The following is a 27,786-nucleotide window of genomic DNA, read 5'->3' on the forward strand; positions in this document are numbered from 1 at the left end:
CTTCTTTCGTGGTTCATAAAAAAAAAGCAGTAATTGTCCTTTTTTTATTTTGCTTATAAAATACAGCAGTCATTGCCACACAATCCTGTAGACGCAGGGTATCAGAATTTCATTCCGCGACTTTTTTATTAGGCTTCGTCCATAACTTTGACTTATTGTCCTACCCACAAAGACATCATGCCGCTGAGAAATGCCATTTCTTTTGATCAGAGCAGAGTACTAATAAAAACAATTTCCGGTTTCCAAACTGTCGTAAAGCTCATCTCCAAAAACCCCGTTAAAGATGCACAGAACAAAACGCAGGCCCTTGAAATCAGCGTCCGTCGCCAATACCAAATATGGTCATAGCTCCTTCGCGCTGGTACAGGCGTCCACCATCAAGACTGTCTTTGCTTTTGTCTCTTATTAGTTTAATTGCGCCCGATCGTGCTCAGACATTAATGAGCGATACCCTGGTATCGTCTGCTAAAGGGGCATCTCTTCATAACGCGACGGACTCTGGTTAGCGACGGTTGGTCGCAGATACGTTCCCGATTTGATGCCCCGATTAACAGTGCGCATTTTTCTTCTTTTGCAGATTCGGAGATGATGGACGCCTTCAAGCCGTCTGAGGCCCAAGCGTGAGACCAGAAGGCCGAAGCGTGAGAAGGCAGAGAGACGTCGAGCCAAGCTTCGTGGTAAGTGGTGCTGGGCGGAGAGCTGCCATATTGACCTACTTTCTTGTCCTCCGCGGGCTGTCAAGGTCACCGGGACCGGGTCGCGCTAAGCCTATCTTTATGTTGTCCACGGCGTATTGTTGCTAGTTTCACGCCTCTGCGCTGCTATTTAGGCGCGCTTCTTATCGGCGCTCGCTCGCGCAGGTGTGTGGATGCTTGTGACGGTATTTCAATAGCGCCCGCTCAGGTGTGCGTGTTAGTGAGGTGACGCGTGGCGCGAGCCATCCTCCGCTCCAGCGAGGTGACGTGGCGGCCGTTATTCCTGAAACTTGGCTTGATTGGCGCGCCGGGCAGGCATGATTTTATTTATTCAGCTGGTTTGCCCACATTCTTTATTAGTTTGTATATTAATATTAACATTTGGGCAGATTGTGACATAACTCGTTGAATATTGTGATTTGGTTTATTTTCGAATTCATGAAGTGAATAACTTATTTAATCATTGCCGATTTATATGGGCATGGTTGAAAATGGACTTGTCCTTGTGTTTTTTTCTTCCTCCGTGTTTCTTTTTTTGCCTCTTTTCACCCATGCATTATAATAAACTTGCCCAACTTTCTCCCCTTCTTAGCAGATAGGGTTTAACGTCCCAGTCAGTCAGTCATAAAACTTTGAAATCGGTACTGGGACTGATGGGTTCTATCGACCCCACGAGATGGCCCTCAGTCGGTGCTGAACGCGAACTCTTGGGCTCGTGGTTTGACCCGGACTTGTACTGATGTCCACAGACCTGTCTAGAGCGCTCTGCGTGCTGCGGAGCGCAGCCGGAAAGGATTTGGAGCGCTCTACATAGGTCTGTGGACGACTGCACATCCGAATTAGAGCTGGCTAGCAGCGTGTCCTGCTTTTGGGAGCTTATACGCTTCTGGAATTCTTCGGGCGGTGGGTCTGCGGGGCAGTCTCAAAAGATGTGTTAATCGTGGCTCTCTGGCCACAGAGTGACGTAGGCTATGAGGATTGGGGTAGTGTAGTGAAAAGTTTCGGATTAATATCGACCATGTGGTTTTTCCTTAACGTGTGCTGGAATCACGAAGTACATGGGCTCCATTTTCTTCGCCTCCATTCAACCGCGGCCGGGATCAAGCCCCTGTCTCCGGGTCCAGCGATTGAGTGCCTTAATGATTGGACTGCTGTGGTGGGGCTCATTGATTGATCGATTGATATTGTAACGTGAAGATGTGCACACCAAAAGGGAAAAATATATTTACAGGGAAACAGCTTACAGCCACGCAGCCGAACAACCGGGCACGCGAAGCCCAGCAGCAGAAAACGCACTTCGTCCTCTTCGCGTTCCAAGCGCGAGCGCACCAAGCACGAGCGTTCCAAGCACAAGCACAACCGTAGCATAACTCCCGGCGGCAAAAGCACCGTCCCGGTGCTAAGTGGATGATGTAGCAGGCGTGTGGTACGGTTTGAGACGGACTACATGAACGACGTCAGTCAAAGGGCTAGTGGACGACGTCGGAGCATGAAGAGGTGTAATCTCGTAGGTCACGTCGGTCACCTGACGGAGAACTCGATAAGGGCCACTGTACTGACGTAGAAGTTTCTCGGAGAGACCGACATGGCGAGAAGGAGACCAAAGGAGGACGAGTGAGCCCGGCGGATAGTGTACTGGGCGATGCCGGCGGTCGTAAACTGACTTCTGGTAAGTCTGAGATGCGGTGAGCCGGTCTCGGGCGATTTCACGGGCCATAGTTGCTCGGGAGATGGCGTCACGTGCATACTCTGTGGTCGAGGCAGTAGAACTCGGTAGTAATGTATCCAATGGCAGCGCAGGATGCCGACCAAACAGAAGGTAGAAAGGAGAATAGCCGGTGGTATCATGCCGCGACGAATTATAAGCAAATGTTACATAAGGCAAGGCAACGTCCCAATCGCGGTGGTCGGGCGAGACATACATGGATAGCATATCGGTCAGAGTCCTGTTGAAGCGCTCGGTAAGCCCGTTCGTCTGGGGATGGTAAGCTGTAGTGAGCTTATGCTGCGTGCCACAGGACCGGAGGATATCGTCAACTACTCGGGACAAAAAGTAGCGGCCGCGGTCCGTCAGCAATTGGTGTGGAGCGCCGTGGTGAAGGATTACGTTCTGCAATAGGAAGTCGGCGACATCGGTTGCGCAACTTGTTGGTAACGCACGCGTGATAGCGTACCGGGTCGCATAGTCGGTCGCGACAGCAATCCAACGGTTGCCGGAGCAGGACGTCGGGAAAGGTCCGAGAAGGTCGAGTCCAACACGGTAGAATGGTTCGAGAGGTACGTCAATAGGCTGTAGAAGGCCAGCAGGCAACGTTGATGGTCTCTTCCTGCGTTGACAGAGGTCGCAGGAGGCAACGTAACGCCGAACAGAGCGGTACAGACCAGGCCAAAAGAAGCGGCGTCGGACCCGATCGTATGTGCGGGAGACGCCGAGGTGGCCTGCGGTCGGTAGGTCGTGTAGTTCCGCTAGGACAGATGAACGGAGACGCTGGGGAACGACTAGCAGGAGCGGAGGTCCGTCAGGACGAAGGTTGCGGCGGTATAGGACGCCATCCTGAATGACGAACAGTTGCAATGAAGGATCTCGGCTGGCACAGTTGAGGCGATCAAGGAGAATACGCAAGGAAGAGTCTTGTCGCTGCTCGTCCGCGATGTTAACCAGATCGGAGATAGCGAAGAGGCACGGGCCGAGGTCGTTGTCTCCAGGATCAGGCGGCTCTACAGGGTGCCGAGACAGGCAGTCGGCGTCTTGATGGAGACGCCCTGACTTGTAATGAACAGTGTAAGAATACTCTTGGAGGCGCAACGTCCAACGTCCGAGCCGGCCTGTGGGGTCTTTCAGTGAAGACAGCCAACAAAGGGCGTGGTGATCGGTCACTACGGAGAATGGACGGCCAAACAGGTACGGTCGGAACTTAGCTACGGCCCAAACAAGAGCTAGACACTCGCGCTCTGTAATTGAGTAATTTCGCTCAGCTGTAGAAAGGAGGCGGCTGGCATATGCAATAACGCGTTCTTGCCCTTGGTGACGTTGGGCTAGCACGGCGCCAATCCCATAACCGCAGGCGTCTGTGCGAACTTCAGTCGGAGCCGACGGATCAAAATGGGCCAGAATAGGTGGGGAGGTGAGTAAGTCGACTAGCGAAGAAAAGGCCTCCTCTTGGGCAGGGCCCCAGGTAAAAGGGGTGTCTTTCTTTAGAAGGTCGGTCAGGGGGCGAGCGGTGCCGGCAAAATTTTTGATGAAACGGCGGAAGTACGAGCAGAGGCCGACGAAGCTGCGCACATCCATAGACGACTGGGGAATAGGGAAGTCCTTGACGGCTTTAACTTTAACAGGATCCGGGCGGACACCAGAAGCGTCGACTAGATGTCCGAGAATGGTGAGTTGGCGGCGACCGAATTGACATTTCGACGAATTGAGCTGTAGCCCGGCTCGACGGAAGACAGAAAGAATGCTCGCCAGTCTTTCGAGGTGCGTGGTAAACGTGGGCGAAAAAACCACAACATCGTCGAGGTAACATAGACATGTGGACCATTTAAAGTCGCGAAGCAAGGAGTCCATCATTCTTTCGAAGGTAGCAGGCGCATTACAGAGACCGAATGGCATAACTTTAAACTGATATAAGCCGTCTGGTGTGACGAATGCCGTCTTTTCGCGGTCATTGTCATCAACAGAGATTTGCCAATACCCGGACCGAAGGTCAATTGAAGAGAAAAATTTGGCTCCGTGAAGGCAGTCCAAAGCATCGTCTATTCTTGGGAGTGGATAGACGTCTTTTTTTGTTATGTTGTTTAGGTGCCGGTAATCAACGCAAAAGCGCCAGCTGCCGTCCTTCTTTTTAACCAGCACAACTGGTGAGGCCCAAGGGCTCGACGAGGGCTCTATGATGTCTTTACTGAGCATCTTGTCCACCTCTTGCTGTATGATGGTGCGTTCTGTACTGGACACTCTGTAGGGTCGTCTGTGAATAGGAGCTGCGTCACCGGTGTTGATGCGATGCGTGACCACAGATGTTCGAACCAAAGGGCGGTCATCGAAGTCAAAGATGTCGCGAAAAGACGACAGAAGATACCGAAGGTCGTGAGCTTGCCCTGGTAAGAGGTCAGCAGCAATCATTTTTGCATATTCATCAGGTGGTGGGACGTCAGAGTCGCAGCAGTTCGACGAGGGTGGGACGCTTCTCACCGCCGATACGACGCATTCGGCAGCAGGGCACAGCGTGGCGAGCGACATACCTTGTGGGAGCGGCTGAACGTAAGAGGCAAAGTTGAGAACCGGAAGGGACGCTTGATTTGCCGACATGGTGACAACTGTATGCGCAAGGGCAACACTGCGTGTAAAGGGCACATCAGGAACCGGAGTAATGATGTAGTCACCATCGGGAACTGGCGGGACCGAGGAGAAACGGACATAAGTGGTGGCATCGGGGTCCAGGCGGACAAAGTCGGTGGTGCACAGTCGGTGAACAATTGGATCCGGTGGCTCTGAAGGAACAGGTAGAGCGAGTTGAACGATGCTTGTGGCGCAATCTATAAGGGCGGAATGGTCGGTGAGAAAGTCAAGGCCGAGAATGATGTCATGAGGGCAGTGTTCGAGGACAGTGAAGAGCACAGAAGTATGGCGGCCGGCTATTGAAACACGAGCAGTACACATTCCGACGACAATAGACATACCGCCATCTGCAACACGGACCACAGTTGAGGGGGCAGGAGTGAGCACTTTCCTTAGGCGACGGCGAAGACGAGCATTCATGACTGAGACGTGCGCTCCAGTGTCGATCAGAGCGGTAACAGGGACCCCGTCCACGTCGACGTTAAGGATGTTCCGATGAGCATGAAGAGTTAAAGGAGGGTTTTCTGGTCGGGTCGTCAGAGCAGCATCACCCCCAGACGCTGCAGCCATCAGTTTTCCGACCGGGAGCGGGCATATGGGGCCGGCGACGAAGGGCGGCGAGGTCGGGGCGATGGAGATCGACGGCGCTGAGGTGACGACGAACGGTTGGTAAGCGGGGTCTGAGCGTTGTGGCCAGAAGAGGTCGTTTCTGAGGGCGAGGGAGAGCGGCGGGAATATGCAGAACCCGGCGGGTAGCGGCTGTAGGTCGAGGACGGACGGCTTCGGCAGTGTCGAGATATGTGGCCAACTCGGGAGCAGTTAAAGCAGATGGGCCTGTCATCAGGTGTTCTCCATTCATCTGGATTGCGGCTGCGTCGAGGGTAGTATGCACGTTCAGAACCGAGCTCCGGGGACATGCGGCGAGCATATGGGGCACTAACTGAGCAAACAGGTTGAATCCCAAGATTGGCAAATTCTTTGCGAACGACAGCCTGTATAAGGGATACTGCTGGAGTACTGTCTGTTGCGGGTGGATGAAACGCAACGGGGGACATTGCCTCTACTTCTTGGCGCACAAGTCGTGTCAGGCTCTCAGATGTCGGCAGACGGCTCGGTGGAGTCGAGTCTACACAGGACGACGTCGCAGTCGTATTCGGCAACCGCGTGAACTGCGGAGAAATTCGGCGGCTCTTCGCTCGTTCGAACCGGCGGCATTCCTTGATGATTGCGTCAACCGTTCCGCAGTCCTTGTATACAAGAAGGTTAAAGGCGTCATCTGCGATGCCTTTGAGCACGTGACCTACTTTGTCGCACTCTGACATAGTGGCGTCGACTTTCATGCAGAGAGCTAATATGTCCTGAATGTATGATACATAGGACTCTGTGGACGTTTGTGCACGGCATGCGAGCTCCTTCTTCGCAGCGAGCTGACGCCCGAATGGCTTACCAAACAGGTCACAAAGCTTGCGCTTGCAGAGATCCCAGCTGGTGAGTTCATCCTCGTGGGTCTCGAACCATACCCTGGCAGTGCCCGTCAGGTAGAAGATGACGTTGGCCAACTTTAGGGTCGGGTCCCACCTGTTGTGTGTGCTCACGCGCTCGTACATTGCGAGCCAGTCCTCCACGTCGACGCCGTCCGTTCCGTTGAAGGTCCCAGGATCTCTCGGATGGGCAATGATGAACGCCGGGTTGGCGGACGCCGACGGAGCGGCCCCTTCGCCGGTCATGGTTGAAGAGCCGGCGAGCTGACGACCGCTGCGAAGTTCCGTGCTTGCTGTGGCTGTACCCAGCACCTCCACCAATAATGTAACGTGAAGATGTGCACACCAAAAGGGAAAAATATATTTACAGGGAAACAGCTTACAGCCACGCAGCCGAACAACCGGGCACGCGAAGCCCAGCAGCAGAAAACGCACTTCGTCCTCTTCGCGTTCCAAGCGCGAGCGCACCAAGCACGAGCGTTCCAAGCACAAGCACAACCGTAGCAATATAATGATCTGATTGCTTTATTTGATAGAATGGTTGATCAATTCATTAAGTCATCTGTAGATCAACTGACTGAGTCATTAATTTTGGTGTGTGATCACTTGACCAAGTGATTAATAATTTGATTGACTGATTAATTCATTAGTGATTGACTATCTATTGATTGAAGTAGTCAATTATTGCTGATCAATTGATTGAATTAATTTGATTGTTTGTAAATTGACCAAATGATCAATGAATTGACCATGTAATAAATTATTTGGATGTTTGATTGATGATTGGTCAAATGATTGATATATATTTTTTTTTATTCATTTATTTATTTATTTACAGTATACTGCAGACCCTAAATGGATCCTGGCAGCAGGGGCAAAAAGGCATAAAAGAAATACAGCAAATGACATCGCAGAACAAATATGAAAATAATGGCACAGAACAAGAAACAAGCGCGCAGCAACTGTCAACAAGCAATTTTGTCAAAGGCATTGATTTTGTTTAGTAGATCAGGTTGGAATCCATTCCATTGTGTTATTGTGCGCGGAAAGAATGAATATTTAAAAACATCGATCCTAGCATTGTACGGTGTAAGTGATTCCAGGTGATGATTTCTTGTTAGTCTTGTGCTGGGTTAAATAAATGGATCAGAGCTCATGGAAAGTTTATTTTTGAGTAAGAAAAGTAGCTTCAACCTTTGAATTTTTCTTCGTGTTTGCAGTGTCTGTACGTTGTGTTGCGCCATCAGAGCGGTTCGTGAGTCAGTGGAGCGGTATTTGTTAAAAATGAATCTAACAGATTTTCGCTGAATCGTTTCCAACATGTCGATGTTATGTTTTGTGTAACGGTCCCAGACAGTGTATGCGTACTATAGTTTAGGCCTAATGATGGACATGTAGGCTAGGAGCTTTGCACTAGCAGGGTCAGCTTTTACTTCATGCCTGAGGAAGCAGAGTTTCTTGAAACATGATGTACATATGTTTGATATGCGTTTATTCCAGCTAAGATCACTGGTTAGAGTAACACCTAGGTATTTGTATTCGTTAACTTCTTCAAGCTGGTGAGATGGAAGGTTATACGCAACTGATAGGTTATTCCTTTTATTGGTTACTTTCATGAAGACTGTTTTCTCATTGTTAAGCTTCATGTCCCATCGACTGCACCAGGAATCAATGTTCTGATCACTTGATTGATTGACTGAATGAATGATATGATTGATTCATTAGATAGTCTTTGTAATTCATTTATTAATTAATCATTAGCCTGACTGACTTAGTGGTTAACTAATTGATTGGTCGATCAAATAATATTATTTGATGTATTTCAATTGATCAGTCATTTCGCTGATTGACTGACTGATTCGTAGATCGACTTATTGATGTAATTTGTTGATCAGTTGACCGATTGATCATTCATTTGATTGAATGAATCATCGGAATGATAGATTTCATAGTCTGATTGATCCATTCAATAAAGGATTAATAGAATGACTGACTGGTTTATTGATTATTTGATCAGTCGATTGATTTATTGGTCAATCGACTGATTGATTTAATTTAGTGTTGATCAACTGGTCAGTCAACTGGCTGATTATCAATCAATTGGGCGATTAATCATTCATTTGGCAGAATGATAGATTTACTGGTTTGTTGATTGAATGATATGCTGGTCTGCCAGTTTGATCAGTTATTATATTGCTTTATTTATCGATAGACTGAATGAATGATGTCATTTATTTATCATAGACTGGCTCATCTATTCATTGATAGATCGACTGACTGATTGATTGATCGATTGGTGACGGAAAAATGACAAAAACATTTTGTCGAATTCGCTACTGAAGCCATCCCGTGATTCAAAGTTTTTATGTTACATACTGCAGCGAATAGTCAAAAAGGGCGTTAAGATCTCGCCTTACAGTATAAGGCTCTTGCCTGTCCTGAAAGACTCCGGTATTCTGTGCGATCTATTGACGCTGATTGAACTTTTTACCTGTGGAAGAGCCGCATGATGGATCGACACGCAGAACCACCTTGTTCATATAAGCCTGTGTTCAGTGAACAGTGCGCCTTGGTGCGGGGTGTTTATGCTTCGCAGGACCGGCTGTCTGAATGGTTGCCAATTCTTGACGTATGTGTATGTCCCCCACAATTTGATGTGCTGGTGAAGTTGCAGTTTAGGAAGACATGAGAATACGTCTCTGCATTGCGAAAAATAATGCATTCCTGTAAAGCATTTGCTAACCTAGCGGGTTTTATTTCCATGCAATAAAGAAAAAAAGATAGAGCTGTCGGGCAGTGAGCAGTGAAGCTGAACGATTCGCGCCAGCAAAGGTTTGAATCGCAGTGGTGGCAAAATTTATTTTAATGTTTAGTTTTTTCGAGGTAAAGGTCAAGGCTTTAGCGGCGAATCGGCTTTTGTAGCTCTGATCGTGAAGATGAGCTTTCGCTCTAAAATAAGAGCACCATCTGGTTAGACCTCACGGGGAAGCGCTTTAGCTAATTCTGGTCTGCTACTGTGCGTCCAAAGAACGGAAGCCTGTGTCTGCTTTAGCGAATATACAGGCTAGAAGAGTAAGGTCGCGATGCCGAGTTCGTCTAGCGAGTAACGATGCTAAGTGTAATTAGTTCTCCAGACCGAGTTTCACGCGTATTATCTGAGAAGAGAAATTCTAAGAATCTTTTTTTTTTGAACTTCAGATCCCATATTACAAGTTGCCAGATTGGAAGTTGTACATGGCTGCTGTACATTATTCTTGCATCGCACTGTCGTTTCTTTACATAGTTGTGGCATTTACGCAAGTGGCACGTCCACTCTAAACACGAATACGCCTACAGAGGAGTAAACTGGGAGTAAGCTCTCCTCTAGTGCTCTTCCCTTTATGTAAGCGGGTGTAGTGAGAGACAGCTTACCCCCTTTTTTCTTCTTTTTGTTTAGAGTGTACCCTTGGGCACAGCATTTCAATTTCTGCACTGTGCCACATCCCCCCTGTTGACAAGGCCGGATTTGTGAGATGCTGTATAAATGTGCACCCTGTTGCCCCACTTAAAACACTGCCACGAAATTGGGCACATTAATAAAGTAAGGAGAGCTCTCTTGATTGACAGAAGGCACGCAAGGCTTTTCGCGTGCGAGGAGAGACTTCCGCTAAGCGTCGGAATGAAGTCTAACCACGTCATCACTGTGGCCGGGCATTTTCTTCAGCGCGGCAAGTGGTCCCGCTACACCCGCAACACGTCCAGCCTCGACGACACGTGCACCGTGCCCAAGCTCCCTCCGGGTCTCCTGGCCAAGCTGCTCCCCGCTGCAACCACCGTCCGCAGGCCTCTGGGAAAACTGGTTCAACTGGTGGTACAGGCGATCCACAAAAGCTTGCAGAGGGCGCTTCGTGTACAGCACGTGTACCTGGAGCTGCAGTGAGTCCTTCGCTCTCTTTTTCCGGGAGAGGGAGTTTTTGGGGCCTGTGGCTCAAGTGCGACCAGCCGTTGCAGTAACGCTTCTTGTAAATCAGTAAGAGACGGCTGGACCTCCAGGCATATACCAGTCCATGGTAGCGGGAGGTTGGGCAGATGATTCTTGATAGTCACAAAGTCAACGAGGAAGGGCAAAGCATCACTGCGCTTGCCAACGTTTCGACAACAGGACTGGCCTTTGTCTGGGCGAAGACAAGTCCTCTTGTCGAAACGTTGGCAAGCACACTGAGGCTTCCTCCTCAATCGTTCACTTTATCATAGGTGTATTCCAGGGCATAGGACCGTCTCAGAGGCAACCTTTATGTTCGCTGCTGTATGCCTGCGGCCTGCACAGGATGCTTTTGACCGCTGTTTCCGTTCAATGGAGCGCTCCACTTTCTCAGAGTTAAAGGCAAAAGTTATATCATTCAGTACCCGTCGTTAACGATGCTGGAGTAGCAGCCCGCCAGATAAAATGTTGAGGTACAGAGGAGTGTTGCATTTGTTGAAGTTGTTTAACTAGGAACAGTCAACGGTATACGTGCGGGGTTCGATAAGATTTCGTCTGTAGAGGAAAAGGCATGACGGCAAGAGCGAACTGCTGCTTGCCAAATGGCAGAATAGACGTTAAAACAGGTGCCATATTCCGGGACCCGTACAGGTACCAAAAACTTCATTCATTTTCAGTATTTATTCTGCCAACTTAAGACTGCTTGTTTTTTTAAGGCCGTCAGTACATGCTGTTTGGTCAACAATTATACTAATGGTTTAAAATTCTTTAGGTTGTTCAGTCTGAGTCGCGCATATATAGAGCGCTACTGCCCTGCAAAAAAAAAAAACGATAGCTTCCTACTGCTACTGTGGTCTTAATGAAAAACTTGCGAAGAAGTAGAGCGCCACAAGTAAGACGGGCTAACGAACAGCAAGCCTACATGGCCTCTATTACGAGTATTTATTTTCTGCTGCACACTTCTCGGAAACTGTGCACAAGGCCAATTTTCGATTTATTAACGAGGAGCGGTGTGCGATCTGTCTAACCTTTTTGTCTTGGCTCTGCCTTTAACGCGTGCTTAGCGTAACCCGCGTGAAATCCAAGCTCAGGCATGCTTTGAGTTCGGAAGCCCAGCTGCTCGGCTACCCTCCTCTCCACAGGCGTAATATGACTGAAAAAGTATTTCACAGCCACGAGGATATCGGCACTAGCTGTGTTCTCCCCTATCTAAGACCCCGTTCAGGGTAAGTGCATCAACTCTCGCTATGGGGTCGAGTATCACATGCTACACCAAGTTAATCCTGCCGACTTACAAACTAAACAGAAAGGATTAAAAACAGAGTGAGCTCTCCTCTAGCGCACTACATGAAAGGGAGTCGGGTAAAGCACAGCTTACTTCCTTCTTACTCCCATATAGGTGTGTGCGTGTTTAGAGTGTGTAAAGCGTAAGCATAGTCTTTAGAAGCGGAGCGAAGCATTTGAAGAAAGACCCCGTTCAGGGTTAGTGCATCAACTCTCGCTATGGGGTCGAGTATCACATGCTACACCAAGTTAAACCTGCCGACTTACACACTAAACAGAAAGGATTAAAAACAGAGTGAGCTCTCCTCTAGCGCACTACATGAAAGGGAGTCGGGTAATGCACAGCTTACTTCCTTCTTACTCCGATATAGGTGTGTGCGTGTTTAGAGTGTGTAAAGCGTAAGCATAGTCTTAAGAAGCGGAGCGAAGCATTTGAAGAGAAAGTCAAGGCCCAATTCACTGCGATTAACGCTTCAGTCTTTGCTCGTTGTATGCGAGACGCAATTGCAGCGAGTCCTGACCGCCTGGCAACAGGATATCCCCTCCTGTGTGGGATGTACAGGGTTCGAATCCCGGTTCGAAGCGGTTTCCTAACGGCCACGGCTCTCCCACGGGCGAGCACTCGAAAAACGTAGCAGACATGACCACGCATGCCCGCGCCGATTGGTTGGAGCCCGAAATACGCATCTGGCTACTGCGTGACCACAGCTCTGATGCGTCTCTCTTATTACGCCACCTTGGCTGAAATCAAGTGCCGCGTACACATGATGAGACCATCATTAGCTGGTGCTGAAAGCTCTATTTTAATGAACCTCTTCCGGTTACATGACTGTGACCCCTGCCGCGACTGCTAGCTTCACGGTTACTTGGCTTATGACGACGTGGCCCAGTTGCAAGCACCACAGTGATTATAGCTGCCAACACTAGACTACAGACTTCAAACACCACACCCCGTTTTCGGGGAGTAAATAACCGGAACCTAAGCGTGAATATCACAAAACTTATTCTGTAGGGCTAAATATTGAGGGACTTCTAAAACGAGGAATCGACTAATCGAGCACAAAGCAAGATGTTGCTCTTCAGAGTGCGCTGCCATTTTGGCTGTTTATCTTATTGGAGTCCTTGAGCTTCAATGGGAGTCTCCGCCACGTGTGATCCCCTGTTTGGTTTCGTAAAAAAACTTTTCATTGTGTCCGAGCCACTACACCCTCTTGCCTCGTTTTGGCCAATCAGGTATGGCCGAAAAGTAAGGTTTCAAAAACTACGATAGTTGGAATACGGACCCTAGGACTCTAGGAAGCCTCCACAACCGACAGCGAAAAAAAATAAAGGCGACACCATAAAATTGCCCAACTTCCGAAACGCTAATTGTTATAAATACTATATAAGCCACAGTGTCATTACTGTAACTACAGCATTGCATTCAAGAAGTAATCGTGCCTGAGAGCCAAACTCCTTACAAACAATTGATAGGAATTTCTCTGACACAATCAGAATTTGAAGAGCATGAGGCGCGAAGCAGCTTGACACCCAATAATTCTGAAAAACTCCGGCACATATTCGTCATAAAATGGATAGGAAGAGTTCTCAATCCACATTTGTTCGCTATCTCTTCAGCTGTCAAAGTTTGTTTTTTTCTGGTCAATGTTAAAAATTGTACCCGCCTCAGGATTCAAACTTCTTAATTTGTAGTGCACCTTAGCGTATTTATTGAGTTCGGTGATGATGCTTTATTAAAAACTTAGGCGTAGTACGCCCTCACAAAAATTTCTTTAGACACTCTATAGACGGTCCATACTATAGACTGTCCATTGACTTCTGTCTATAAAGTCTACAGACTCTCTTAGACAAACCCTAAAGAACAGTCTATAGGCAACACAAATCCTATAGACAGTCTATAGACAATGTATTGATTTATGGCCAAACACTTTTAGCAGACTTTTGTGTATAGACTACGAATAGACAGAAAGAAATAGCCATAGGAAGGCAATAGAGTCTAAGAAATCTATAGACTGTCTACAGATCATTTTTGTAAGGGAGTACTAGTTGAGAGGTCACTCCACAGTACAGAGTTTACTTACTTGTCAAACCTTGAAGCTGTCACGAATACTATAGCACGGTTCACGAGGTCTGAGTTCCTCCGAGCCGTATCCATGACACAGAACCAATCGTCAGATGGTTCTATCCGGGTGAGTAGAACAACTCGAGTTAACATGTAGTTCGCAGTAATGCCCGCCGAGAAGCGCCGAAGAAAGATGATTGATTTTTGACGTGGTACCATCATCATGTTCAGACGTCTGATGCTCTGGCTTGCCTCAACGGTGCCAGCGAGATTTCCTTTTGAGATTTTCCACATCCATGTTAATCACTAAAACTTCCAAATCAACAATGCTTGAATTCCATACGAGTGATAGAAGAATCCGGGCCCAGCTGTAGTTGAAAATATCGTCGGTGCTCCCACGAGACCAAGCGAAGATATTCAGTTCTCGTAGCGTCGAGGTTACTCCGAGGTTACTCCGAGGTTACTCCGTCGAGGTTACATCCTCAAACGTTGAAATTGAGTGGTTGGAGAGGCAGATTTCAGAAAATGCTTCGCTTTCCTCAGGACTGATCTTCCAGTCACAGCTCCTGGTCTCGGAGCAAACTGTCTCTTCAGTGCTACTTTCCTTGAGTACTTTGCAAGCAACTGCCATCAGTGGCCTGTTTTCAATGTCTGACAAGATATTTATTATCAAAGTTCTTTGTTTTGGCATTTCCTTAAAAAAATAATTCCATAAGCCCGGTTCGAAGATGTCGGGTGGTAGGCTCAGCTGTTTTAGCGATTCATTCCGTATGATTGCTGCGATGCATCTCTCCCCAACGCTTCGAAGTTGACGTGTGGAGATTGCTCTGAGTGATTCAATATCGAGAATTTGCAGCACTCTGTTTTTTAGCATGGCCTTTGTTAGAATCTGAACTCATATATGGTCAGTTAGAAAATTTTTTAGAGTTATGGAGGTCAGGGATTTATTGAGGAGTAATCCTTTCAGAATGCTTCCTATCCACGCCTCTGACCGGCTTTGTGAAGCTGCTGTAATCGATAGACATTTTAGCGTCGCTGTCGATTTTATGTAGTTTTGGAAAACCTGCTTGTGTCGAATACCAGGGCAAGCTCCTGTAGAGTCGAGTCCTCTGAAAGGGCTACAAAGAAAGTCTTTTCTGCGGGATGGCCATCAATGTTAGGAGCGGATGTACTCAATGCAGTTAATGATGTGGTATTGCGCAGAAGTCTGGACACTGCTGTGAGGAGCTTAGCTGGACACGATTCATTCGATCTGCATTGCAGCTCTTGCAGGTATGTCATATAGGGGACGGCCATGCGAAAGCGCTCGAGAAAACCGGTGCGTTGCATTCCGAGCTTCAGTACTTTCAGTTTTATGTTTCTGTAGAGGATTCTCGTAAAGATAGCGGGATACATCCGAAGGATGTCGGGATGTGCTTCAAAAGACACAATGCAATGATGATTTCGCAGGAGCCAATAAATAACGGTGACGGTTTGGTGCACTTGAGTTGCGCTTAACTGGTGAAAATGACGGCCGACGCCTTTAGTGCGGACCAAATGGAGAATCCCGGATTTTCTCGGCACAAGCTGCAATTCAGCCTCCACATATTGCAGAAATTCATTCCATACAGACAGCTCCTGGGCTTGGTGACATGTGTGCACTTCAGAGCTCGTGCAAGGGGCTCGATAGTCGATGGTCTTGCCTGAGAAGCGCCCCCTTGCTCCCTCCAGGTTGGCCAAGCGGATGAGAGCTGGCCCCACGTAGACTGGTGGATTGTGAGACATCCTTCTGGCATGCACCCTGCATTGGAGCTGGACGAGAAAGAAATATACTTTAGAGAAAAATTACACTTTCATTGTACAGCTTGCTTTAGGGGCTCAGACCGGCTTTGCTGAAATGAGGGTGTTAGTCATGCTACGTGTCATAGAAAAGCAGGCAGCGTCTCGCCTGGACACTCACAGTGGTCACACATTAGCTGTTCCTCGCTGCCAGATGCTGTACAATGGTTGCTATAGGGCTTGACACATGAGTAGTCACCGAGGCGGCTGGTTATTGTTCCTATCGCCTCAGAGCTATTAGCTCTCCGTGACACTTCCGCTTTATATAACATGAGCATTACACTTAAGCCTGAAGTGCCGCAGTCATGATCAAGCACGCTGTTCACACTTTCCTTCCTCATTGCCATAATATAACCCATTGTATACGTAGACACCCAATAGCAAGCAGGTTGAAGCGTTTAGGGTAAAGCCCTCCCGGTCACAGATACCACATGAGTCATCCTGTAAAAACCATATCATGGAGGAAGAACCTCGAGTAGGGAAGGCATTGGCCCGCCGCCCAGTGGCTGGCTGTTGGCCACAGGTGCAGCAGGCTCGGTCATTGTGCAAAGCCGTCATCGGGTATTCAATCGTCACAGTGCCATACGGGCCGGGCAATGCATTCGTGGTTCTGGGGGAACGTCAGATACGCCAGGTTGTAGTAGACACCGTTGTCCATCATAACTGCCCTCCTCGGGTTCGCGATCGCCGAAAACATAGGCTCGTGTGTGCATGGCGACTCCGGCCATTTTAGCGGCCGAGATCGCGGCAAATCCCGGTCTCGTACCGCATTCCCCAGCCTCCTCTTGTCGAGTGGGCGAAGTGGGTCCTCGTGGCAGTGGGGGGCCTTGCGGTGGCCGTAGGAACTGCCGAATCAATGGCGGCTCTGTGACGGCCCCAATGAGGGGTCACAATTCGCAACCCGGTGGGTTGCCGTCGGATTTGTGCAGAGGGCGGGAGTGAACGAGTCAACATCACAACTGACTGGTAAGGAAAATATTTAATCGTCAGCTGTGGTTGCCTGAAGGGGGTCGGCGATCTGCTCACCCGGTGATGAGAGGGGGCTTCTTGTGGAGTCGAGGGGCGGCATCAGCTCCATCACGGGACCATGGGATGGCTCAGCAGCTCAGGGTCGATCGCGACCACCCGGACGGAACTCCCCTGTCCTCCCACTGCCCTCTGGTTTTTGTTCCGTTCGTCTTCCCTACGCACCTAGCCAGGGAACCCGCGGTCGCTGGTCGAGTCCAAAGTCTTGGGCTTCTTCCTAGGCTCCGCCCTCAGCACGTGACTGCGCACACACCACCGAAACACCCCCAGGCAAGGGGGGATCATGGCGCCTTTCAGTCGCGAATTCTTTGGCTTGCCGCGGGCATCTCAGGTGCATGCGGGCGGTGGGTTGGCGCCGTCATCCTTCCGCCGTCGCCGCCACTCGGTGTTTCTTCCGTCGGTCCACAGGAATGCGCTGTTCGGGGAATTGCGCCGCACTCAGCTTCCCCGGCAAAGTCGTCACGCCTGTCCCATTCTCGTGAGGCGCATGCCGGCTCCCTACGTTGGGTGCGCTGACCTGTGCTGGGGTGGAAGTCTGCAGGCGCGTCAGAGGCAGCGACGGTGCTTGCCAGCCGGGTCGGAACACTGCCGCCGGCGGCAAGGCTACAAAGCGTAAGCCATAGCGCACATCACAATCCCCTCTTCTTGGAAGAATTTTCCAGAGGCAAAATTCTTGATAAGGGCCGCATTCAGTCAGGCACATTCTGTTTACTTTCAAGCACTGGCTACTTATTAATGGGCGTTCGTCACCACCACTACACGTCACATCTGGAAACTTCTTAGAGGCCGTTCGGTCGTCCACATCACTCATCAGTCTCTCGTGCAGACCGTCGCCTCCCTAGGGGCAACACCACTCTAGCGGGAAATTAAGTTAGCAGCCAGGAACACATCACAATGCAGTTACCCGCGCTGTACCAGAGCATGTCCGGAGGCATGTAAGCGCCTCTCAGACTTGGAAACTGGAGCAATAAGTACGTATTTACGAAACAGTACCCCGTAGCATAGCCAGGTGCCTTCCGGTCGGCCTGCCATGCCGATAAGCTTAATAAGGAGGGACGGGAAGTGGCCCTCGGCTTCGCAACGCCTAATCGTGGCCCTGCGCCCGTTCGTCGACGGTAGCTGCCTGCTCTGGAATTTCCAAATCGAGAAAAGCCTCAGGCGGGATGCCTGCATCGAGGGTCTCGTATGCGGGTGCTGGCGGAGCGTCCGGCCCTGTTGGCGACGATGCCGGCAGCGAGTGTTGCTGGGCGTCAGTGATCTCGCTGTCCTCGGCCAGACGGAGTTTATTCACGTGCACAAATTTCTCTTTGCGCGTTCTCGTGTGCCGGAGACGAACCGTGACGTCAGACAATTTTTCGATTACCTCAAAAGGATCTGTCCATTTCGCATGCAGTTTCTTCGAAAGGCCGCGCGGGGTGACATTTACTTGCATGTAAACTTGATCACCCACCTGGAGGTCAGAGTTTTTACTGACAACCCCCTGCCGTCTTTTGCGTGCTTTTGCCGCGCTGCGTAGCGCCTTCGACGCGACCTCGTGGGCGGAGATTAGCCTCTGTACAAGTTCTTCGCGATAGTCCTGCAGCGTGCCATAATGGCCCCTGGGTCCCTCACAAGCCGCGCCTGGGATCACTGGATCCCTGCCATACAAAAGTGAAAACGGGCTCATTCGCGTTCCCTCTTGGACGGCCGAGTTGTAGGCAAAGGTCGCGTAAGGAAGCCAGAGGTCCCAGTCGCGCTGGTCATTTTCAACATAGTGAGACAAAATCTGCATTAGGGTCTGGTTCAACGTTTCCACCGCGCCATTGCACTCTGGGTGATAAGCGGTCGTCTGGAGCTTCTTGACACCGAGGAGATCGTACACGTCTTTCATAAGCCGCCCCGTGAAGTTAGCCCCTTGATCGGTTAGCAGCTGTTTAGGTGCTCCATGTCGCAATACTACCCCCTCGGTGAACGCCCTCGCCACCGTCTCGGCTGTCTGATTCTCTAAAGCGAACGTTTCGGCGTATCGAGTCAGATGGTCCACGAGCACTAGAATGTACCGCCTGCCAGAGGTTGTGCACGGTAGCGGCCCCACAATATCCATTGCGGTTCGCTCAAACGGCCGGTGAACGTCTGGAAAGATCTGCAATGGCGCTGCTGGCCTGCCTTTGGGGACTCTGCGAAGTTCGCATGATTTACACTGCTTGCAGTAGCATGTTATGTCTTTTTTCATCTCATGCCAGAAGTAGTTCTTTGCGATCCTTTCCTGCGTCTTTCGAACGCCAAGGTGCCCTGCCCAGGGCGAGTCGTGGTGCAACCTCAAAATCTCTTCTCTCATCGACGGTGGTATGACCACGCGACCTTCCTCTGAGCTTCTCTTGTTCCGAAACCTAAGGGTGCCGTACTGGTCGGTATGGTAGCGACCGCTAATCCCGCCTGCGGAGTTGTTGCACTCCTCTATCTTCTTGAATAAGAAGTGGTCCTTCCTTTGTTCATCCTGAAGTATAGCTTCCTCGATCGAGGGAAATAGATAAGACACGCCTGCTACTGTTGCACGGCTGAGGGCATCCGCATTTTGGTTTGTTCTTCCTGCGCGATGGATGACCTCGAAATCGTACTCCTGCAGAAGCAGATTCCAACGGGCTAACCTCGAACTGGGGTCTCTCACATTCATGAGCCATTTCAATGGCTGGCAGTCTGTCACAATCTGGAAATGGCGGCAGTATAGGTAACAGCGGAAATGACGCACTGCCCACACCACCGCTAGGCACTCTTGCTCTGTCGCGCCGTAATTTTTTTCAGCTGCATTCAGCTGCCTACTCGCGTAAGCGACCGGGCATTCTACCCCGTCGTGGATCTGGGACAAGATGGCTCCGACTGCGTGCTTAGAAGCATCGGTCGCGAGTGTGAAAGGTTGACCAAAGTCGGGGAACCGCAAAATGGGGGCTTCAGTTAGCTTTCTCTTCAACGCTTTGAAAGCGGCCTCTGCCTCTGGCGTCCATTCAAAGGGCACCTTGCTCGTTAGCCTTGTCAATGGTTTAGCTATCTTAGCGAAGTCTGAGATGTGGCGACGGTAGTAAGTGACCAGCCCCAGAAATTGGCGGACTTCGGTTTCACTGGTAGAGGTTGAGAATTCCTCCACGCACTTTACCTTTCCGGGGTCGGGGTGCACGCCGTTAGCTGAGACAATGTGTCCCAGGTATTTGACTTCCGGCTTCAGAAATTGGCATTTCGATGGTTTTAACTTAAGGCAGGCTCCCCCTACTCTCTTGAACACTCGTTCAATGTCCTGTAGGTGCTCCTTGAAAAACTCGCTGTATATAATAATGTCGTCGAAGTATACGTGACACAGCTTACCGAGCAACCCTGCCAGTATTACATCGGCTGTCCTTTGCCAGACCGCCGCGCTGTTCACGAGCCCCATTGGCATCCTGTTCCACTCATAGTGGCCCGTGGGCGTGTTAAAAGCGGTTTTTTCTCTATCTTTAGCGTCCATCTCTATCTGCCAATATCCACTAGCCATGTCTACAACCGTAAAGTACTTGGCTTTCCCAAGCTGGGAGAGGGTTTCGTGGATATTTGGCAGGGGGTAAGGATCTACTCGTGTCGCCTTGTTCAGGTCTCTGTAGTCTACCACGAACCGGTAGCTGCCGTCGGGCTTCTCTACTAATAAGGCCGGTGCTCCCCAAGGCGAGGTTGAATGCTTAATGACACCCGCGGTCAGGAGGTCGCCGACCTGGGTTTCCATTTCTTCCCTCTTAGCAAAGGGGATCCGATATGCCCGGCGGTAGACAGGAGGGGCGTCGCCGGTGTATATCTTGTGTTTAATGGCCTGACAGTGTCCGAGATCGGTCCTGTGTGCAGAAAACACTGCGCTATTCCTCGCGATGAGGGTTTCAATTCTGGACCTGTGTTCTCCGTTCACATGAGATAGGTCGAACAGCTTAAGCAAGCTTTCGGTGCTTACCTCGAGGGCAGCCGTGTCTATCTTTCGAACTGGTTCTGAAAGTTCCGCGTCAATCAAAGTGCCAATGACTTTGTTCTTGCCGAGAGGGATATCTTGCAGTGTTACGTTCGCTACCCTAACTGGGACACGCGCCCTTGCGCATTGTTACCAATGTCGGTGCGCCTACGAGGCCGTTCGTTTCGAGGCGGTTCACTTCCACCACTTTAGTTCCCCCCGATGGCAGATCTCGCAGTGGTTTACACCACAGAACGCACTCAGTCATTGCAGGCACTGTTGCTTCTCCGGTTAATGCGACCAACAAGGGATTGCTGCTCCCCAGATCGGGTACTGCGCTCTCTTTGTGGGACCAATTGACTATAGGCACGCAATCATCCCCCATCCTCAGCACTCCCTGAGTAAGTATTAGGTCCACCCGCTCCCGCTCCAAGGTATCCAGACTGATCAAGCAGTCAACCGGTAACATTACATCGTCTTCGCGCACAAAGAATCCCGCCGCGAGTTCGCATCTCCCAAGCACCAGTGGAATCTGAAATCGGCCTAGAGTGCGTAATGGGCTCCCAGTGATGCCCACCAGCGTCATACTACTCTCGTGCCTCTCGAACGTCCGCTCCCACTCACTGCTGATCCGCGATGAAGCATCCAACCTGAAAAGGCTCACCTTGGACCCTGTATCTACCATACACTGCACCTTCACGCCCGCCAGTTCGCCCTCCACAATAGGGCTTGTTTTTCCACGTAGACTTAGTACAGCCGTTGAAGGCCCCCTTTCGCTGTGGTTTTCAACGGAGGCCACCTCTAGTTTCCCGAACTCCTAGGATACGCCTTGTCCTCAGCCGGAGTGTGGTCCGGTGGGCTGCTCTCCGGACGGGGGTTTCTGCTGGGCGCCTGCCGAAAGCTACATGCACGGGCGAAGTGACCCGACTTCCCGCACGAAAAACAGCGGCCAGTGTTATAGCTCTGCGGCCTGCCATCCGACTGGTCTTGTGTACGCTGCTCGACAATCTTTAAATTCTCTTCTAGCAGCCTCTCGAGGCAGTCCAGTCGCGTCCTCAACTCATTTGCTTCGTCTGTTTCCACCTGTCTGACAGCCATGCCCCGAGGCCGCGTGACCTTTTCAATCTCCTCCTCTTTAGCCCCTACGTCTACGGCCTCCTCGAACGTCTTGGGATCGCGTGAAAGGGTGAAACGACTAACGGGATCGCGCAGGCCATTTAGAAAGCGCGAAAGGAGCTGCTCTTTGAGAACTTCGCTTCTCGCTTCCTTCTTTGCGGCGTCCTCAGTGGCATTATTCCCCAGCGTGTCCGTGCCCGACATCCGCAAACGAGCTGCGAAAGCACGTGCATCCTCGCCTGTCTCTTGCCTGGCGTTCATGAACCGTTCTAGCTTTACACTGGCTGGCTCCGTGTCGAAACGTTTCAGGGCCAGTTCTTTGAATGCCTCATAGGTGGCGGCGTTGCTCACCTCCTCGTCCCTCCACGCAAATGCCTGAGCAGTACCGACCATTTTACACTGTCCCATACCGATCAGTTGTTTAGTCTGCCATCCTCCCATTGCGCCGACCTGCTCTAAAATTTGGAGGAAGTCCTTGATATTCGGACCTGTACCGTCCCCGGTGAATGGCGGAATAATTCCTCCCAGCATCATTGCATTAGCCCCTAATGCTCCAGTCTGAGAGTCAGGTAACTGCTGTGATGTCATGTTGACTCGTTCGTTCCCCGGCACGAGGGTATACGGGCTCGTACCAAAACCTCAGCAGAATCCCACCGCTGCCACCACTTGTGACGGCCTCAATGAGGGGTCACAATTCGCAACCCGGTGGGTTGCCGTCTGGGATTCGTGCAGAGGGCGGGAGTGAACGAGTCAACATCACAACTGACTGGTAAGGAAAACATTTAATCGTCAGCTGTGGTTGCCTGAAGGGGGTCGGCGATCTGCTCACACGGTGACGAGACGGGGCTTCTTGTGGAGTCGAGGGGCGGCATCAGCTCCACCACGGGACCTTGGGAGGGCTCAGCAGCTCAGGGTCGATCGCGACCACCCGGACGGAACTCGCCTCTCCTCCCACTGCCCTCTGGTTTTTGTTCCGTTCGTCTTCCCTAGGCACCTAGCCAGGGAACCCCCGGTCGCTGGTCGAGTCCAAAGTCTTGGGCTTCTTCCTAGGCTCCGCCCTCAGCACGTGACCGCGCACACACCACCGAAACACCCCCAGGCAAGGGGGGATCATGGCGCCTTTCAGTCGCGAATTCTTTGGCTTGCCGCGGGCCTCTCAGGTGCATGCGGGCGGTTGGTCGGCACCGTCATCCTTCCGCCGTCGCCGCCACTCGGTGTTTCTTCCGTCGGTCCACAGGAATGCGCTGTTCGGGGAATTTCGCCGCACTCAGCTTCCCCGGCAAAGTCGTCACGCCTGTCCCATTCTCGTGAGGCGCATGCCGGCTCCCTACGTTGGGTGCGCTGACCTGTGTTGGGGGGAAGTCTGCAGGCGCGTCAGGGGCAGCGACGGTGCATGCGCTGTTCGGGGAATTGTGCCGCACTCAGCTTCCCCGGCAAAGTCGTCACGCGGAAAAGCCATTCCCAGAAGCCCCTGAAGCAGATGGCACTGAGTTGAATCAAGGCCGTGTTAGCGTCCACATTTCCGGAGGGAAGGATGGATTGTATCTTGGACGCTGTTTTCTCCGAAACCCAGGCGTTGGCTTGTCACGCCTGTCCCATTCTCGTGAGGCGCATGCCGGCTCCCTACGTTGGGTGCGCTGACCTGTGCTGGGGGGGAAGTGCAGGCGCGTCAGAGGCAGCGACGGTGCTTGCCAGCCGGGTCGGAACACTGCCGCCGGAGGCAAGGCTACAAAGCGTAAGCCGTAGCGCGCACATCACAGCTCCCGATACGGCAGGGTTCCCTCTCGAGAATGTGGTGGTCCCGGTCGGGGAAGGAACTGCTGCTGAGGCATCACTGCCTCCTGCTCTTGCTGAAGTTGCCCACGTGGAAAAGAAAGTTCTGTTTGCGAATGCAGTTCCTGTCCAGGAGCCGATTCCTCTTTTGAGTACAGGTGCTCGTTCCACAGCTGTGTCATAGCTCCTGCTGAGCTAGTCGGGGTTGCCCTTTCTCTGGCGGTTGTTGATGTCGTGAGCGCCACTGGACCCTGCGATACGTCGCACCAAGGGCGAGGTGGAAGATTGAGCGGTCTAGATCAAACACAATTCGCAGAAATACTTTGTAAGATATTGAACCAGAACGCAATAATGACAGCGGATCCCGAGGCTGTGATGCGTCGCATGCAGCGGTTGGGACTGTTCCGGTAAAATAAAGGCGTGGCAACAAAGTGAGTTCGTTGGCTGACGAGCTGCGCCTCCACAACCTGTTCTTCCCAAAATAACCTTTAGAAGAGAATGAATAGAAATATCAATGCGAGAGCATTATAGGACTCATGAGCAACACAACTAGGGTTGTTGTCCATGTTAAACAGTCGAAAAACTCCAAGGACGGCATCAGCATAGCTGCATAGCTAGCACAAGAGATTAAACAGAGGACCCATTGTGTACGTAGACACACAATAGCAAGTAGGTTGAAGCGTTTAGGGTCAAGCCCTCCTGGTCGCAGATACCGCATGAAAGTCATCCTGTAAAAATCATTTCATGGAGGAAGAACCCCGAGTAGGGAAGGCATTAGCCCGCCGCCAGGTGCTGGCCGCAGGTGCTGCAGGCTCGGTCATTGTTCAAAGCCTTCATCGGATGTTCATTCGTCCCAGTGCCATACGGCCCGGGCAAGGCATTCGTGGTTCTGGGGGAACGTCGGATACGCCAGGTTGTAGCAGACCCCGTCGTCCATCATAACGGCCCTGCTCGGGTTCGCCATCGCCGTAAGCTTAGGCTCGTGTGCGCATGGGGACTCCGGCCATTTTAGCGGCCTAGATCGCGGCGATAATCCCGGTCCCGTACCCCATTGCCCAGCCTCCTCTTATAGAGTGGTCGAAGTGGGACCTCGTGGCAGGGGGGGGGGGGGGGGGGGGGGGGCCTGCGGTGGCCGCATGAACTGCCGAAGCAGTGGCGTATCCCGATACGGCAGGTTTCCCTCTCGAGAATGTGGTGGTCCCGGTCGTGAAAGCAACTTTTGCTGAGTCGTCACTGCCTCCTGCTCTTGCTGAAGTTGCTGACGTGCAAGAGAAAGTTCTGGTGGCAAATGCAGTTCCTGTCCAGCAGCCGATTCCTCTTTGCTGTACAGGTGCTCGTTCCATAGCTGTGTCGTAGCTCCTGCGGAGCTCGTCGGGGTTGCCCTGGCTTGCGGTGTTTGAGGTCCTGAGCGGCACTGGACCCTATGCTGCGTCGCACCAATAGCAAGGTGGAAGATTAAGCGGTGTGGATCAAACACAATTAACAGAAATACTTTGTAAGATTTTGAACCAGAACGCAACAATGACAGCGATACCTGAGGATGTGATGCGTCGCATGCAGCTGTTGGGACTATTGCGGTAAAAGAAAAAAAAGGCGTGGCAACAAATCGAGTTCGTTGGCAGACGAGCTGCGCCTCCACAACCTGTTCCTCCCAAAATAACCTTTAGAAGAGAATGAATTGAAATATCAATGCGAGAGCATTATGGGACTCATGGGTAACAAAACCCGGGTTGTTGGCTATGTTAAACAGTGGAAAAACTCCAATGAAGACATCAGCTTAGCTGCATAGCAAGCACAAGAGATTGAACAGAGGACTCATTCTATAAGTAGACACCCAATAGCAAGTAGGGTGAAGCGTTTAGGGTAAAGCCCTCCTGGTCCCAGGTACTGCATGAAAGTCATCCTGCAAAAAACCATTTCATGGAGGAATAACCTTGAGTAGGGAAGGCATTAGCCCGGCGCCCAGGTGCTGGCCGCAGGTGCAGCAGGCTCGGTCATTGTAAAAAGCGTTCATCGGGTATTCATTCGTCACAGTGCCATACGACCCGGGCAAGGCATTCGTGGTTTTGGGGGAACGTCAGATACGCCAGGTTGTAGCAGACCCTGTCGTCCATCATAACTGCCCTCCTCGGGTTCGCGATCGCTGAAAACAGGCTCAAGTCGCCATTTTAGCGGCCCAGATCGTGGCCATAATCCCGGTCCCGTAGCCCATTGCCCATCCTCCACTTGTCGAGTGGGCGAAGTGGGTCGTCGTGGCTGTGGGGGGCCTTGCGGTGGCCGCATGAACTGCCGAAGCAGTGCCGTATCCCGATACGGCAGGTTTCCCTCTCGAGAACGTGGTGGTCCCGGTCGTGAAAGTAACTTTTGCTGAGGCATCACTGCCTCTTGCTGTTGCTGAATTTGCTGACGTGCAAAAGAAAGTTCTGGTAGCGAATGCAGTTCCTGTCCAGGAGCCGATTCCTTTTTGGCGTACAGGGGCTCGTTCCACAGCTGTGTCATAGCTCCTGCTGAGCTCGTAGGGGTTGCCCTGGCTCTGGCGGTTGTTGAGGTCGTGAGAGCCACTGGACCCTGTGATGCGTCACACCAAGGTCAGGGTGAAAGATTAAGCGGTCTAGATCAAACACAATTAGCAGATATGCTTTGTCAGATTTTGAACCAGAACGCAACAATGACAGCGAAACCCGAGGCTGTGATGCGTCGCATGCAGCGGTTGGGACTGTTGCGGTAAAATAAAAAAGGCATGGCAACAAATCGAGTTCTTTGGCTGATGAGCTGCGCCTCCACAACCTGTTCTTCTCAAAATGACCTTTAGAAGAAAATGAATAGAAATATCAATGCGAGAGCATTATAGGACTCATGGGCAACAGAACCCGGGTGTTTGTCCATGTTAAACAGTTGAAAAACTCCAATGACAGCGTCAGCATAGCTGCAAAGTAAGCACAAGAGATTAAACAGAGGACCCAATCTATATGTAGACACTCAATAGCAAGCAGGGTGAAGCGTTTAGGGTAAAGCCCTTCTGGTCGCAGATACCGCATGAAAGTCATCCTGTAAAAACCATTTCATGGAGGAAGAACCTCGAGTAGGGAAGTCATTGGTCCACCGCCCAGGTGCTGGCTGCTGGCCTCATGTGCAGCAGGCTCGGTCGTTGTGCAAAGCTGTCATCGGGTATTCATTCGTCCTAGTGCCATACAGCGCGGGCAAGGCATTCGTGGTTCTGGGGGAATGTCGGATATGCCAGGTTGTAGCATACCCTGTCGTCCTTAACTGCTTTCCTCGGGTTCGCGATCGCTGAAAACATAGGCTCGAGTCGCTATTTTAGCGGCCCAGATCGCGGCCATAATCCCTGTCCTGTACCCCATTGCCCCTCCTCCTCTTGTCGAGTGGGCGAAGTGGGTCGTCGTGGCAGTGGGGGTCTTGCGGTGGCCACAAGAACTGCCAAAGCAGTGGCGTATCCCGATATGGCAGGTTTCCTTCTCGAGAATGTGGTGGTCCCCGTCTTGAAAGGAACTTTTGCTGAGGCATCACTGCTTCTTGCTCTTGCTGAAGTTGCTGACGTGCAAAAGAAAGTTCTGGTAGCGAATGCAGTTCCTGTCCTGGAGCCGATTCCTCTTTCCACAACTGTCATAACTCCTGCTGTGCTCGTCAGGGTTGCCCTGGCTCTGGCGGTTGTTGAGGTCGTGAGCGTCACTGGACCCTGTGATGCGTCGCACCAAGGGCAAGGAGGAAGATTAAGCGGTCTAGATCAAACAATTAGCAGAAATACTTTGTAAGGTTTTGAACCAGAACGCAACTATGACAGCGAAACCTCAGGCTGTGATGCGTTGCAAGCAGCGGTTGGGGTGGTTGCGGTAAAAGAACAAAAAAGGCCTGACAACAAATCGAGTTCGTTGGCTGACGAGCTGCGCCTCCACAACCTGTTCTTCCCAAAGTAACCTTTAGAAGAGAATGAATAGAAATATCAATGCTTGAGCGTTATAGGACTCATGGGAAACAAAACCCGGGTTGTTGTCCATGTTAAACAGTCGAAAAATTCCAATGACAGCGTCAGCATAGCTGCAAAGCAAGCACAAGAGAATAAACAGAGGACCGATTCTATACGTAGACACCCAATAGCAAGTAGGGTGAAGCGTTTATGGTAAAGCCCTCCCGGTCGCAAATACCGCGTGAAAGTCATCCTGTAAAAACCATTTCATGGAGGAAGAACCTCGAGTAGGGAAGGCATTGGCCCGCCGCCCAGGTGCGGGCTTCTGGCCACAGGCGCAGCAGGCTCGGTCTTTGTGCAAAGCCGTCATCG

General features: G+C 51.0%; 1 protein-coding gene across 5 annotated transcripts in view; it reads left to right on the forward strand.

Moving 5' to 3' along the window:
- LOC144115314 (uncharacterized) overlaps positions 1–27,786 on the forward strand; it is a 259,667-nt gene that overhangs the window by 11,527 nt on the left and 220,354 nt on the right. For 3 of the 5 annotated variants that reach the window (XR_013311352.1, XR_013311354.1, XM_077649646.1), the window contains exons 3-4: positions 578–677; positions 7,348–10,424. Coding sequence is in view for 1 of the 5 variants with exons in the window: in XM_077649646.1 (XP_077505772.1) it covers positions 10,033–10,424 (392 nt within the window). In the remaining 4 variants the exon portion in view is untranslated. The remainder of the gene's footprint in view (positions 1–577; positions 678–7,347; positions 10,425–27,786) is intronic. The other 2 variants (XR_013311356.1, XR_013311355.1) reach the window with 1 other exon arrangement.

The sequence above is a fragment of the Amblyomma americanum genome, chromosome 1 (genome assembly GCF_052857255.1).
Source record: "Amblyomma americanum isolate KBUSLIRL-KWMA chromosome 1, ASM5285725v1, whole genome shotgun sequence".
NCBI lineage: Eukaryota > Metazoa > Arthropoda > Arachnida > Ixodida > Ixodidae > Amblyomma > Amblyomma americanum.